We start from the raw sequence: 14,652 nt of genomic DNA on the forward strand, positions 1-14,652 counted from the left end.
AAAAAAAAAAAAAAAAAAAAAAAAAAAACAAAGCAAAACAAACAAACAAACAAACAAACAAAAAACACAAGGCTGGGTGCGGTGGCTCACACTTGTAATCCCAGCACTTTGAAAGGCCTAGGTGGATGGATCACCTGAGGTCAGGAGTTCAAGACCAGCCTGGCCTAGTCAACATGGCGAAATCCCTTCTCAACTAAATACAAAAATCAGCTGGCGTGGTTGTGGGCACCTGTAGTACCAGCTACTCGGCAAGCTGAGGTGGGAGAATCGCTTGATTCTCAGGAGGCAGAGGTTGAAGTGAGATGAGATCGTGCCACTGCACTCCAGCCTGGGCGACAGAGTGAGACCCTGTCTCAAAATAAATAAATAAATAAATAAATAAATAAATATATATATATATATATATATAAAATAAATAAAATGAAAATAAAGGGATACACAGAAACTTGGAGGTGATGAACATGTTTATTCCCTTGATTGTGGTAATGGTAACATGAGTGTATACTTAGTTCCAAACTCACCAAATTGTATATATTAATTATGTGCAGTTTTTTGTATACCAATTATACTTCAATGAGGCTGAAACAAAAAAAAGTAAAGTTTCACAGGGCTGTGTTGGAGCAGGACACTCTAGTCATGTAAGAATGGTGGAAGAAGATGGGCAATAAAAGGGGGGTTCATTTTTTTTTTTAAGTCTACTCCACTTCTCCTCTGTGTTTCTAGTTTAAAGAATGGAAACCTGGGTGTCATCCTTGATTTTTCCCTCTCTCACAGAACATCAAGTCTTGTAAAGTCTATCTCCTAACTCTGTCTGTCCTCACTGCCATTCTCTTAGGTCCTCTGATTCCATGTCCTCAGTCTGCCTTCAAGCCTCTCCTCCCCGCAAGCCTCTGATCTATCTTGTTTACTGTAGAGCAGATGCAGACAGAAACCGAGTTGCAGAGACGCAATGAGAGATACAGCTGGCCCAGCGGGCTTTTGTTGCATAACCATTTTGCCGTGTGCCACAAAATCTCAGTGGCAAACAAACATTTACTCCTGGCCGGGCGCGGTGGCTCAAGCCTATAATCCCAGCACTTTGGGAGGCCGAGACGGGCGGATCACGAGGTCAGGAGATCGAGACCATCCTGGCTAACACAGTGAAACCCCATCTCTACTAAAAATACAAAAAATTAGCTGGGCATGGTGGTGGGCGCCTGTAGTCCCAGCTACTCGGGAGGCTGAGGCAGGAGAATGGTGTAAACCCGGGAGGGGGAACTTGCAGTGAGCTGAGATCGGGCCACTGCCCTCCAGCCTGGGTGACAGAGCGAGACTCCGTCTCAAAAAAAACAAAACAACAACAACAAAAAACATTTACTCCCAGGCTCATGGTCTTCGGGTTGACGGCAAGTGGCTTATCTAAACTGGACTTGGTTGGGCAGCTCTGCTCAGGCCGCTGGTCTGGCTCAGCTGGGGTCTTCCTCGCTCTGGGCCGGGCTCAGGCCTGTTCCTCATGTGTTCATTCTGGGGGTCCAGACTAAAAAAGAATCTTCCAAAGAAAAGACTCTCAATTTCCTTCCCCCAAAAGCAGACCCATAGACAAGTACATGGGTGCAGTGAGCTTCTTTATAAAGTGATCCCAAGAAATACAAGTCAGGGAGTGGCAAAGTCAGATAGAGAAGAGAAAAGCAGCCAATTAAAAGCCTATTACCACTGTGATCAACTAGTCCCACCGGGGACCCTCTATGGGACAGGAAGTCTGACTTCCAGACCTCATTGGTTGAAGGCTGCCCTTGGGAACATTAAATCCCCTATACTTTTGGCCTGCCCTGTGCTTGCAAAAAAACAGGCTCCCAGGGTGATGAAGAAAATGTGACACAGAAAAATGTGAGCCCTAGAAGTGGGAGGCTGACAGCCTGCGTGAGAACTATCCACTGCACCTGCATGTGGACTCGAAGACGGTGTCCGGGAAGATGGGCTTCTTCCCGAAGATGGGCTGAGGAAACCACAGGGTCAGGTACACTCTCTTTTACCCTGAATCCTTAGATCAACTCGCAGGAAGGCCTCTGATTGGCCTTCTTGGGTCATGTGTCCATCCATGAGCCAATCACAATGGTCAAGGCCTTAGGGCACCAGTCCTGGGGCATGTGTTCCTCTCTTGGGGTGCATAGAGTGAGAAAAAGCCCCACCTGAGCCCATGACTGGATTCTACACACAGGAAAGTGAGCAACTAGTAACAGCAGCTCTAGCCTCCTTGGTGAACTTCAAGAGACCACAGACAAGAACTCAAGTCTTTTTTTTTTTTTTGAGACAGAGTTTCACTCTTGTCGCCCAGGCTGGAGAGCAATGGTGCGATCTCCGCTCACTGCAATCTCCGCCTCCCAAGTTCAAGAGATTCTCCGGCCTCAGCTTCCGCACAACACCATGCCCAGCTAATTTTTTGCATTTTTAGTAGAGACAAGGTTTCACTATGTTGGCCAGTCTGGTTTCAAACTCCTGACCTCAGGTGATCCACCCGCCTTGGCCTCCCAAAGTGCTGGAATTAGAGGGGTGAGCCACCGCGCCCGGCCCAGGGAAGTGGGTTTTCATAGCTCACTGCAGCCTTAACCTCCTGGACTCAAGCAATCCTCCTACCTTCAGCCTGCCAAGTTGTTGGGACTACAGATATGCACCACCACACCTGTAGCCTGGCGTATGTATGTATGTATGTATGTATGTATGTATGTATTTTAATTTTTGAGACGGAGTCTCACTGTGTCGCCCAGGCTGGAGTGCAATGGCGCGATCTTGGCTCACTGCAACCTTTGCCTCCTGGGTTCAAGCTATTCTCCTGCCTCAGCCTCCCGAGTAGCTGGGATTACAGGCACCTGCCATCATGCCCAGTTAATTTTTGTATTTTTGTAGAGATGGGGTTTCACCACGTTGGCCAGGCTGGTCTTGAACTCCTGACCCCAGGTGATACGCCTACCTTGGCCTCCCATGCCCGGACGTATTTTTTTATTTTTAGTAGCGATGGTGTCTCACTATGTTGCCCAGGCTGGTTTCAAACTCCTGGGCTCAAGTAATCCTCCCGCCTCAGTCTCCCAAAGTGCTGGGATTACAGGCTGGAGCCGCCACGCTTGGCTGTTGTTCATAATTTTATCCTTAGTACCTGACGTGCTACAGATGCTAGACCAAAAAAAAAAAAAAAAAAAAAAAAATTGTTGAATAAATGAGTAAGCAGCTTTTGAGGGGGAGAAGCTAATGAGCTCCATTTTGGACATGTGGAATTTGGTAAAAACTACTCCTAACTCCATTGCCCAGAGAAGCTCATACTTCACATTTAAATTGTGTATTGGCAATTACAGGATCTTAGATTTGAAGATTATAGACACATAGAATCCCAGTGTCTTAGAGTCACTGAACTATCCAAACTTAGGTCTCCCCAGAGCCAGAGATGATAAAGCAGCGACACTTAACCTAAATGAGATTGGGGGCAGAAGCATAACCACCCTGATATTTATGTAACATTTGTTTGAAGGCGCATATATTCATTTTCTAAAGGGAAGTTTCAGCTTTTATCAGATTCCAAAAGATAAAGGCCCATTGACTATATTACCATTTGTGTACAGAAAGAAAACAGAGGCTGGAAGCTTTGACTCATGCCTGTAATCCCAGCATGCTGGGAGGCCAAGGTGGGTGGATTGCTTGAGCCCAGAAATTCGAGATCAGCCTGGGCATCATGGCAAAACCCCATCTCTACAAAAAATATAAAAATAAGCCAGGCATCGTGTTGTGTGCCTGTAGACCCAGCTACTCAGGAGGCTGAGGCAGGAGGATCGATTGAGCTCAGAAGGTCAAGGCTGAAGTGAGCTATGATCATGCCACTGCACTCCAGCCTGGACAACAGAGCAAGACCCTGCCTCAAACAAACAAAAAAAGTAGATACCATTTTGCCTACCAGTTAAATGGAAATTAAAAAGAGATCAATCATATTCAGCACTGGCAAAGATGTGGAATAAAGGGCACTCTCATCCATTGTTGGTGGGGTGGCAGTTTCTATCAAAATAAAAAATACTCATATTCTTTAAATCTCATTTTACTTCTCAAAATCTTTCCTATAAAAACATGCACACAAGTAGACAAGGATTTATATACCTAAATATTCACTGTAGTATTATGTATAATATTTTAAAATTAGGAAAAAAACCTAAGTGTTCATAAGTATGAAATGGTTAATTATGGTTTATACCGTGAGATAAACCAAGCTGCCATTATGTGAGCAAGGGAGATATGTATGTACTGACATGGAAGGAAGTTCATGATATTTTTTTCCTGAGGAAAAAAGGTAATAAAGTGTGTATGTGTAAGCATGTTTCCTTTTAGTTCTTAAAAAAATGACAATAGGGCCAGCGCGGTGGCTCATGCCTGTGATCCCAACACTTTGGGAGGCCAAGGTGGGCGGATCACCTGAGGTCAGGAGTTTGAGACCATCCTGGCCAGCATGGTGAAACCCTGTCTCTACTAAGAATACCAAAATTAGCTGGGCATGGAGGCAGGCACTTGTAGTCCCAGCTACTCCAGAGGCTGAGGCAAAAGAATCACTTGGACTCGGGAGGTGGAGGTTGCAGTGAGCCAACATCACGCCACTGCACTCCAGCCTGGGCAACAGAGTGAGACTTGGTCTCAGAAAAAAAGAAAAAAGAAAAGAAAAGAAAAAAAAAGGAAACTGCCAGTTTCAATCCAGACCCAATGCCTGGACACCCTCTTCTTGGAGCCACTTCAGGCACTCCACCTGTCCCCCAACAGGGAGGGTGTGGAAGGCTTGTGGTTCATGCTGCTTGCTTTGGGGAAACCATTATCCTCTGTCCTCTCCTGCTTTTCTGATCCCCTCTTTCCCCAGCACCCGGGGTTTATATCTGTCCCCACCTGGAAGCATGGAAGGCTCATTCCACAAGAGGACTGCAGGGAGTGGGGGCAACCAGTGGACCAAGCCCTGCTCTAAGTCTGTCCCTGGAGTCCTGCTAAGGCCCCACCAGCCGAACACTCCTGGATCTGCCCCTGTCCCAACCCCACAACCCCTGTGAGGTGAAGCCCAGCTCTCTCACCATGGCTGTCAAGTCCCTTCATGACTGGCCCATCTTCCCAACGTTCCTACCCTGCGAGCTCTGCCAGCCTAGATGACATGTCTTTCCCTCTTTACATCCTCAGTTCCCACCTCCAATACATTTGCTTTTTCCATTCCTGCTGCACAAAAGTCCTTTCCCACCCCAAACACCAGTCTTTTATCTCCTAGTCTCCACTTGCTGACATTTTAGTCTCTTGTTCATCCTGCAAGACCCTGTTCACGTCACTCCTGCATGTTCCTTCCAGCAAGAAAGGTCCTCTCTCTTCTGAGAAGGTCCTCTCTCTTCTGAGCCTCCATGTCTGTCTTGTGACTCTCAGTGCCAAGCACTAGGAATGGCACAGACTAAGTGTCAATTCATGTTTATTAAACTATACAGATTAACACTGCAATTTTCCAGATGAAGAAACTGAGACTCAAAGAGAGACAGCAACTGGCCCAGGGTCACCAGCATGCAGATGCCTGCTATGATGTCTCTGCTTCTTGTGTCTGTGGGCCTCATGGAAGCACTTCAGGTATGGGCATCCCCCACTGTTCCCACTCCAGCAGGGAACTGAGCCATCAGCTTCTTCTGAACCCTGGAAGGAGAGAGGAAAGAGTGCCTGATGCTTCCCTTGGGGATCACTCAGCCCAAGGGGACAGCCCCAGATGCTAGTCTTGGGGAAATTACAGCCAAAGGTTCCCAATCCCCTTCCCCACCAGATGTGTTTGGGGCCCTTCCTGCCTTTCTCAGTGGAGGGGAGAGCTGGATGGCAGGGGACTCATTCTCCCAGGGGCCTATCCTCTCAGTCCCTGCTGCTCCTGCCCCCTCAGGCCCAGAGCCACCCCATCACACGACGAGACCTCTTCTCTCAAGAGATGCCGCTGGACATGGCCCTGGCTTCCTTTGATGACCAGTACGCTGGCTGTGCTGCTGCCATGACAGCTGCTCTTCCAGATCTCAACCACACGGAGTTCCAGGCCAACAAGGTGTATGCAGACGGCTGGACACTGGCAAGCAGCCAATGGCAGGAGCGCCAGGCCTGGGGGCCGGAGTGGAGTCTCAGCCCTACTCGTCCACCTCCGCCACCCCTGGGCTTCCGCGATGAGCATGGGGTGGCCCTCCTGGCCTACACAGCCAACAGCCCCCTGCACAAGGAGTTCAATGCAGCCGTGCGTGAGGCAGGTCGCTCCCGGGCCCACTACCTCTATCACTTCTCCTTCAAGACACTCCATTTCCTGCTGACCGAGGCCCTGCAGCTCCTGGGCAGGGGCCAGCGTCCACCCCGGTGCCACCAGGTGTTCCGAGGTGTGCATGGCCTGCACTTCCGGCCAGCAGGGCCTGGGGCCACTGTGAGGCTGGGGGGCTTTGCTTCCGCCTCCCTGAAGAATGCTGCAGCCCAGCAGTTTGGTGAGGACACCTTCTTTGGCATCTGGACCTGCCTCGGGGCCCCTATCAAGGGCTACTCCTTCTTCCCTGGAGAGGAAGAGGTGCTGATCCCCCCCTTCGAGACCTTCCAAGTGATCAATGCCAGCAGACCAGCCCAGGGCCCTGCCCGCATCTACCTCCAGGCCCTGGGCAAGCACAGCACCTACAACTGCGAGTACATCAAAGGTAGGATGGCAAGCGCCAGTCAGCACCTGTGCAGAAGGTGGGCCTTCCACATCCACCAGGGACTTTGGCAAACCCAAGCCCCTATCTCCTGTGTCCTAGGGATACATAAATACAACCAGTCATATCCACCAGCTCCCAACCCCTTCCATCTAAGGGGAGACATAACCTTTGGAGGGGTGCACTTACTGCCCTTGAAGGGATCTAAGCCATAGTTGGCCACTTGCCTGGTGGGTGGCTGGAAAGGTTTCCTGGCCAAGGGAAGGGTCTCTGGCCATTTGGGCAGGCAAGCAGGCCTGGTCGGGCTTTTCTCCTGGTCAGAGGCTGGAAGGGAATTATTTTCCAGCCAGATTATTGACACCTAGATAGCTGTTGCCAGAAATGAGTAGGAGCCCCAACCTCAGTTTCTGAGAAGAGTGCATTTATGAGCTGGAAGAGGAATTCTGTGCTGGGTGGGGTGGTGGGGGCAGGGAGACAGCAGCTGGGTGCTGTGCCCCTAAGGTCACACTCATGCTGTGGTCGGGAAGTGGTGGATGCTCCTCCTGTCCATGTCCCCAGCACAGGCCAGAAGAAGAACCACCGGGATGGGCCCAGGTTCTTAATTTCTGAAGGGCTAAGGACTTCACTTCCTATCTTGGACAGCAACAGGAGCATGCATGAGTTGACATAAGGTGAGGAGGGCATGCAAAGAACACAAACCAGTCTGGGGCGAGGCATGGAAGAGGGAGAGGTGAGTGTGGCAGGAAGGCAAAGTTACAGGCCCAGGGAGCAGGAGTGCCCCAGAGTAGACCCTGGCTTTGATGGCCCACTCCCTTCTGGCCCTGTTTCTCATGGGTCGAGACAAACCTAGTCAAGGATGTTCCACCATGAAAGAGCAGAATTAGGGGGAAATGTACCAACTTCTCCTAGAACAAGTCAGGGAGGGACCACCAGGGCTCTGAGGTCCCTTTCTGTCCTGAGAGCTCCTGAGCCTTTCATTCTTTACTGTTTCTTTTCTATAGACAAGAAGTGCAAGTCTGGGCCTTGTCATCTGGATAATTCAGGTAAGGGCTGCAGGCACCTGTGGGACTCAGTTCATCCCTGGCCCCATCACCTGGATCTTTTTTTTTTTTTTTTTTTTGAGACGGAGTTTTCACTCTTGTTGCCCAGGCTGGAGTGCAATGGCATGATCTCAGCTCACTGCAGCCTCCACTTCCCAGGTTCAAGCCATTCTCCTGCCTCAGCCTCTTGATTACAGTTGGGATTACAGGCGCATGCCACCACGCCTGGCTAATTTTTTGTATTTTTAGTAGAGACCACAGCCTGAGCTGGACCTTAGGGGCACAGCACCCAACTGCTGTCTCCCTGCCCACCATGTTGGCCAGGCTGGCCTCGAACTCCTGACCTCAGGGGATCCAGCCACCTTGGCCTCCCAAAGTGCTGGGATTACAGACGTGAGCCACTGTGCCCGGCCCACCTGGATCTTTTATAAGGAAACAACCTCATTAATAATAATCATTAAAAAAGTGCACTCACTGAAGTGGCACCTTGGGGGTTGCCAGCCTTAGCCAGGAGATGAGTGTGTGGGAGAGCAGATGGTTGGGGGAGCAGAGACACCTGCTCTCCAGCCTGGGTCTACCTGTGCTTTGCAGGAAAAGGCCACTGATCAGGCCCCTGAGAGATTCAGGCTGCAGTGAAGTGAGGGACAGAAGGGCTGCTCTCCACAAAGTCCTCCTTTGGTCCTTCTCTGCCTCCCAGTGCAGAACCCACTGTCTCTGTTACTGCCCTCAGGGCTCCCTCAAACCCACCTTTGAAGGCCATGAGGTCAAGCTTTGGGTGCTGGAGGCCTGGGCTCTAGTCCAGGCTCTGCTCTTTCTCTATGACCAACCCATTCTTTCTCTGTGCCTCAGTTTCTCAGTGTGTATAATAAGCAAATTGGACCAGATGATCTCCAGCTGTGACTCTTCTCTTCCCTCAGACACTTGGTGTGCCAAGGCCTACCCAAGCCACCATGTCTCTAGGTGGGAATGGGCCATTTCCAGGGAAGAAACAGCAGCTCCTCCCCAAGCCTTTAGAACTCCTCTGTCCTTCAGAACTCTGTGAGTGGGCAGGAAGGACCCCCCAGCTTCCTCTGATCCACTCCAGCACAAAATCATGCCATTCATTCTCACCACACCCCAATGGTACGGTCATCACCTCTGTTCTGCATGCCTGTAATCTCAGCTACTTGGGAGGCTGAGGCAGGAGAATCTCTTGAACCTAGGAGGCGGAGGTTGCTGTGAGCCAAGATTGTGCCACTGCACTCCAGCCTGGGCAACAAGAGTGAAACTCTGTCCCAAAACAAAACAAAACAAAACAAAACAAAACAAAACATCAAAGGTGCTAAGAGGAGAAGCAACCAGCCCTGTGCCACCCAGCTACTAAGAAGTGGAGTCCAGAGAGCCTGGCTCTAGAGCCAAACTTTGAACCACCACACCAGGATGGTTTCCATCCCTCCCCAGACATCATCCCATCCCATCCCATCCCATCCCATCCCATCCCATCCCATCTCATCCCATCCCATCCCATCCCATCTCATCTTTACTGCACAGTAATCCATGGGAAGGAGGCAGAACAGGAGGCATTACCCACTTTATATGGTCAAGTGAGACCCAGAGAGAAATTATTTGCTCAAGGTGACAGTGAGTTCATGGCAGAGCCAGGACCAGAAGCCAAGTTTCCAGCCTCCCAGGTATCTTTGAGTTTTGATGATATAATTCCAGTAACTGGAAAAGTTTAGGATTTCTCCTCCTAGTCCACCCTGCACCTCTCCTACCAGGGTTTGGGCAAAGGAGCCAAGTTCAGCCACAGTAGATCCCACTCTGATCTTAAATCCATGTTACATCCCACTCTGAAGTACCTTATTTGTGGCAATAGAAAGCAGTTAAGTTAGACACAATGACCTCTGGAAGAGATACTGGGACTCTAATTGGTCTCCTCGTCTGTCTACCTTCCTAAATTCTTTATTAAAAAAAATTTTTTTTCACTCTGTCACCCAGGTTGGAGTGCAGTGGCACCACTACGGCTCACTGTAGCCTCAAACTCTTGGGCTCAAGTGATCCCCCCACCTCAGTCTCCCAAGTAGCTTGGACTACAGATATATGCCACCACGCCTGGCTACTTTTTGTATTTTTTGTAGAGAAGGGGTCTCCCTATGTTGCCCAGGCTGCCTAAAATTTTTTAAAGCAGTCAAATTTAGCAGTGGAGGCATTGTACATCAACTTTAGTGACACTAGTGTTAGTAAGTTCTGATAACCCATTACCATTGGACCAGCTCCTCCCTAAACTTGATCTTTATCTCTGTTGCCTGCGGCAATTTTGTATATCAGTCTGTCCAGCTCACTCTGCCAATCTCTCCACCTTGTATCTGTGTGTCCCCACTTTGCTCCTGTGCTCCTAAATACCTCTTTTTCTCTCTCTCTCCCAAAACCTCTCTGCCTGTTTTCCCTGCAGCCATGGGTGAGAGCCCCCTCTCTGCAGTTTGGTCTCTGCTGCTGCTGCTCTGGTTCCTCGTGGTGAGGGCCTTTCCAGACAGTCCAGGCCTCCTTTGATGCATGAGACACGGGACAGCCTCACCTGCTGCCTCTGCCCATCCTGAGGATGTTGGCAATGTGTGCTTTCAGTGTAACCAAGATTCCTGGCAACCCCATCTGCAGGGAACTCTGGGACCTTCTCTGGTAGCTGCCAGACCTGCTGGTGGAGAAACAGGAGACAATTTGGGGACTGAACCTTACCCAGGGCTCTAGGAGTGAGACTCTGAATAAAGAGTTGGGCCGGCGATGTGGGGGGTACTTCAAGACAGGCAGCAACTCACTTGGAGATAGAAAGACTTCAGCTGATTTGGGGGGTGACTGGAGAGGAAAGCACTTCGCAGTGATACCTGTTGGTGTTACTCAGATGCCTCACATGTCCATCTGGAAAGCTCCTGTTCACTCCTCCAGGAAGCCTTCTGTGACCTCTCCCACCCAACTGGGGTAGTGACCCTGCCTCTATGCTTCCACAGAGCCCTGAATGCTTCCATATACCACATGTCCATGTCTGTCTGCCATGTCAGACGGCGAGCTTCCTGAGGGAAGGGACTGGGTCAGAGGCACAGAGGTAGTGCCAGGAAATGTGTGAAACTCAGAAAGGAACAAATACCTGTGAATGGCTGGTCCCTGCACTGCCCCTGCCTTGGACACTGTCAAGCTCTCAGTGTCCGAGTGTGAGAATGGGGTGGACGGTGCCTAACTCCAGCACACAGAGAGAAGGAGAGATGGAAGAGAGAGCTCTAGTCCTCCATCAGCACCTCAGTCAAATCCCATTCTTTTGTCAGCACAGATGTAACTTCTGCTCTAATCCATGAGTCCTGAGGCTCCTCTCATCATGGCTCACTGTAGCCTCAAACTCCTGGGCTCAAGAGATCCTCCCACCTCAGCCTCCCAAGTAGCTGGGACTACAGATATGTGCCACCACACCTGACTAATTTTTGTGTTTTTTGTAGCGACAGGGTCTCCCTAGGTTGCCTAAGTTCTTTTTTTTTTTTAAGTGCGTCATATTTAGCAGTGGGGGGTTATATACCAACTTTAGTGACAGTGACATTAATAAGTTCTGATAACCCACCACCATGGACACCAGCGATACATGGACAGCTGGGAAAGCATTATTTCTGGATGTGTCTGTGAGGGTTTTCAGCAGGAGACTGGCGTGTGAGTTGATGGACTGAGTGGCAAGTTCCACTCTCAATGTGGGAGGGCATGGAGAAGACAAAAAAGTAGGAGAAAGGCAAATTCATGCTCTTTCCTGGAGCTGGGACATCCTTCTCTTACCATTGGACATTAGAACTTCAGGTTCTCAGGCTTTGCACTTGGACTTGGACTTGCACCAGCGGCCATGAGACAGACCTGAAGTACAGACAGACCTGGACCCCCAGTTTCCACTACCACAGACCTCAAGGGTAATACAGGGCATCGAGGAGGTGCTAGGTACACGCTTACTTTATTGAGTCGGGGATTTGGGGCCAAATGTCTGTAGGGCCTCCTGCTCTGGAAACTCAACTGAGAATCCCCGATCCTTTTCCCTGAGCCCCTCGGAAGGGAAAGGTAAGAGCCAAGGCCCTGCAAAGAAGCCACCTAGGAAGGAAGACAGGAAACGCAGCAGTTCAGTTCAGTTTCTCATAATAACCTGCACACTCCCCAGTGAAAGCTCTAGTACCCAGCACAAACAATTCTGTCCCTCCAAGACTGTACTCTGTGATCTTGGCCTTTGTAGAGTTCCTTTTTTTTTGGAATTAGGGGAGTGCAGGCTCTGGATTTCTGTTAGTTAGGGTGTGTAGACAATGAGTGCTTCCTTGTGGATTGTGAAGTCAAGTGTCCCAGGGTCTTAGGAGCAGTGGGGAGAGACTGGCTGGCTTAAAGACCAGCAACTACTTGGCCATGGCTGTCCTTTTCTGGAGGAGCTGTGGCTGCAGCAGATCCCTGTGACTTAGTCCTACCCCTCACAGGGCCTGCACCAGCACCAGGAGGCTCATGACCAGGGCCATGGAGAAGAAGATGCCCAGGAAGAAGCGGTCCATCACACGGGCCAGGCGCTTCCAGTCCTCATGGCAGCGCTGCGCAGCTCGGTGGCTGCGGAAGGTATTGGCAATGGTGGCTACATGGTGCAGTAGGGCTTCCTGGCGGCACAGACATCGTGGCTCGTGGCAAGGGCCCGCTGGGGGGCCAGCCTCTCCTTCGGGAGACTGGGGGCTAGGGGATAACTCAGGTGGCCTGGACTGCCCACAGGGCTCCCCTCTTTCCTGCACGCACAGGCTCTGTGCCAGGTGTCCCAGCAGGAGGGCCCTAGCCCAGGCTGGCACTGGGCGGGCACTGGGACCACAGTAATGCAGGTTCATGATAAGGATAGTGAGTGCTGTTGAGAATGTGACCATGGTCATAGTGGCCATGTAGTACTTCCCTGCAAGAGAGAGAGAAAGCCAATTGGGACTCAAAACAAAAAGCCTGTGGATCCTGAGCTTCCCAGTCACCTCTACACAAATGGAAATAAGCCCACCATGAGGCTCTCCAGACCCTCCAAGCCCCATGGATGGAAGCAGGAAGGAGGTAAGGGCCGAGTTCTCCCCATCCTTCATTCCTACACGTGGGTCATCAGAAGCTACTGCTCTCTAATTGCTCCCCTCACTGCTGGAAGCTGCACTCATACACAATCCAGGACAGTTCCACTCTCAAATAACGATGGGCATGAGCTGGGGCAAGATAACGAATCCTTTTTGTACAAACGGGATAACCAGAGGACCTACTTCCTAGGTTTGTGGTGATGTTTACCTGAGTTAATAAAGGTCAAGTGCTTAGGGGAGTGTCTGGCACACAGCGAGCAGTCGACAGATTTTGCCTATTATTAGGATCTGGGGATACTGATGTTCCACCATCAAGACCCAGTCGTGAGGGGTGTTCTCCCTGGAAGGAGCTAACCCTTTCCCCTCAGTCTCAAAATTAGGGGACGTTCCCAGGACTCCCCCGCCTCACTCTCTGAAGCGGGCCGTTCGGCCGACCCAGGCCCTGTGGCGGCCCCGCCCTGGGGGGGCCCGGCGCATCATCAGGTCCCCCCCGCACCTCCGCTGCTCACCGATGAGCGGCACGCTCTCGGCCGGCGGCATGCTCTCAGCCAGCAGCAGCTGGAAGACGGTGAGCGCCAGCAGCACGGTGATGCCCAACGACACCTTCTCGCCCGAGTCGGCGGGCAGGTGGAAGGCGAGCGGCGCAAGCAGCGAGATGAGCACGCAGGGCAGCAGCAGGTTGCACACGTAGGCGGCGGCGCGGCGGTGCAGCAGCAGCGTGAAGGTGACGTCGGGGTAGGGCTCTGAGCAGCAGCCGTAGGTGAGCACGCGCCGCCGCGCCGGCATACCCAGCACGCGCCACTCCACGTTCTCCACGAAGTCCGCCAGGCTGGCGGCAGCGCCGCGCGGCCGCACATCCAGTTGGTGCCCGCCGTGAGTCCAGGAGCCGAACGTCAGGCCACAGCGCTGGGCGTCGAACGGGAAGGCCGCCACGTCCACGCGGCACGAGCTGCGCGTGATGGCCGGTGCGTCCCAGCGCACGGCGCCATCGTGGCGCAGGACCACGTTGGTGCTGGCCGAGCCTGGCTGCTGCGCGTCCGCCCTGCGGGCAGGCGGAGCGGGGCTTGGCTCACCCAGGCTGTCCAGCCCGAGAAGCAGCCCCGGAGGCCGGGAGCCCAGGGCAGACCCCCAGGGTCTGAAAGAAATCAAAACTTCTCCCCAGAATATTGAGGCTTATTAAGTTCGAGACACTCACGACGCAGGGGAGCACCTGGCCCCAACATCTGCTGGCCTGATGGCAGGACACCAGCCCTTCCTTGCTGGAGACAGCACTTGCTTATCCAAAGGGCACCAGTAGGTGCCAGAGGAATCTGGGAACAGATTTTACCCTCTTCCCACGTTTTCCTGCCTTTTAAAGGCTGGAACTGCTCTCCTTTGTCTTGCCACTATTTACAACTTACTGGCTCTTTCTTGAATTTCTATTTAAGCAAGGCCTCTAAGCCACTGCCTTCAGAGAGAAATACTTTTGAACTAAGGCCTCTCCCGTGATAGGTACAGCAGTTTAATAAACTTCTGCTTGTGGCCGGGCGCAGTGGCTCACGCCTGTAATCCCAGCACTTTGGGAGGCCAAGGCGGGTGGATCACGAGGTCAGGAGATTGAGACCAACCTGGCTAACACGGTGAAACCCTGTCTCTACTAAAAATACAAAAAAATTAGCCAGGCGTGGAGGTGGGCGCCTATAGTCCCAGTTACTTGGGAGGCTGAGGCAGGAGAATGGCGTGAACCCGGGATGCGGAGCTTATAGTGAGCGGAGATGGCGCCACTGCACTCCAGCCTGGGAGACTGCGTCTCAAATAAATATAAATAAATAAATAAATAAATAAATAAATAAATAAATAAACTTCTGCTTGTTTTTCTTTCGTTAA

General features: G+C 51.3%; 2 protein-coding genes across 5 annotated transcripts in view; one reads left to right on the top strand and one right to left on the bottom strand.

Moving 5' to 3' along the window:
* ART1 (ADP-ribosyltransferase 1) overlaps positions 1-11,120 on the top strand; it is a 13,825-nt gene extending 2,705 nt beyond the window's left edge. Inside the window, exons 2-6 of one of the 4 annotated variants that reach the window (XM_017894387.1) lie at positions 1,829-1,996; positions 5,463-5,598; positions 5,897-6,677; positions 7,676-7,717; positions 10,146-11,120. In XM_017894387.1, coding sequence (XP_017749876.1) covers positions 5,536-5,598; positions 5,897-6,677; positions 7,676-7,717; positions 10,146-10,243 — 984 coding nt within the window. In that variant the 5' untranslated portion in view covers positions 1,829-1,996; positions 5,463-5,535 and the 3' untranslated portion in view covers positions 10,244-11,120. The remainder of the gene's footprint in view (positions 1-1,828; positions 1,997-5,462; positions 5,599-5,896; positions 6,678-7,675; positions 7,718-10,145) is intronic. The other 3 variants (XM_017894388.1, XM_017894385.1, XM_017894386.1) reach the window with 3 other exon arrangements.
* Positions 11,121-11,653: 533 nt separating this feature from the next.
* The window catches only part of CHRNA10 (cholinergic receptor nicotinic alpha 10 subunit), a 6,386-nt gene continuing 3,387 nt past the window's right edge, over positions 11,654-14,652 (bottom strand). Inside the window, exons 4-5 of the mRNA XM_017894395.1 lie at positions 13,296-13,828; positions 11,654-12,626 (exon numbers count right to left, since the gene is read on the bottom strand). Of these exons, the coding sequence (XP_017749884.1) occupies positions 12,169-12,626; positions 13,296-13,828 (991 nt within the window). The 3' untranslated portion in view covers positions 11,654-12,168. The remainder of the gene's footprint in view (positions 12,627-13,295; positions 13,829-14,652) is intronic.

The sequence above is a fragment of the Rhinopithecus bieti genome, unplaced genomic scaffold (genome assembly GCF_001698545.2).
Source record: "Rhinopithecus bieti isolate Rb0 unplaced genomic scaffold, ASM169854v2 scaffold_21412, whole genome shotgun sequence".
In the NCBI taxonomy this organism is placed as follows: Eukaryota; Metazoa; Chordata; class Mammalia; order Primates; family Cercopithecidae; genus Rhinopithecus; species Rhinopithecus bieti.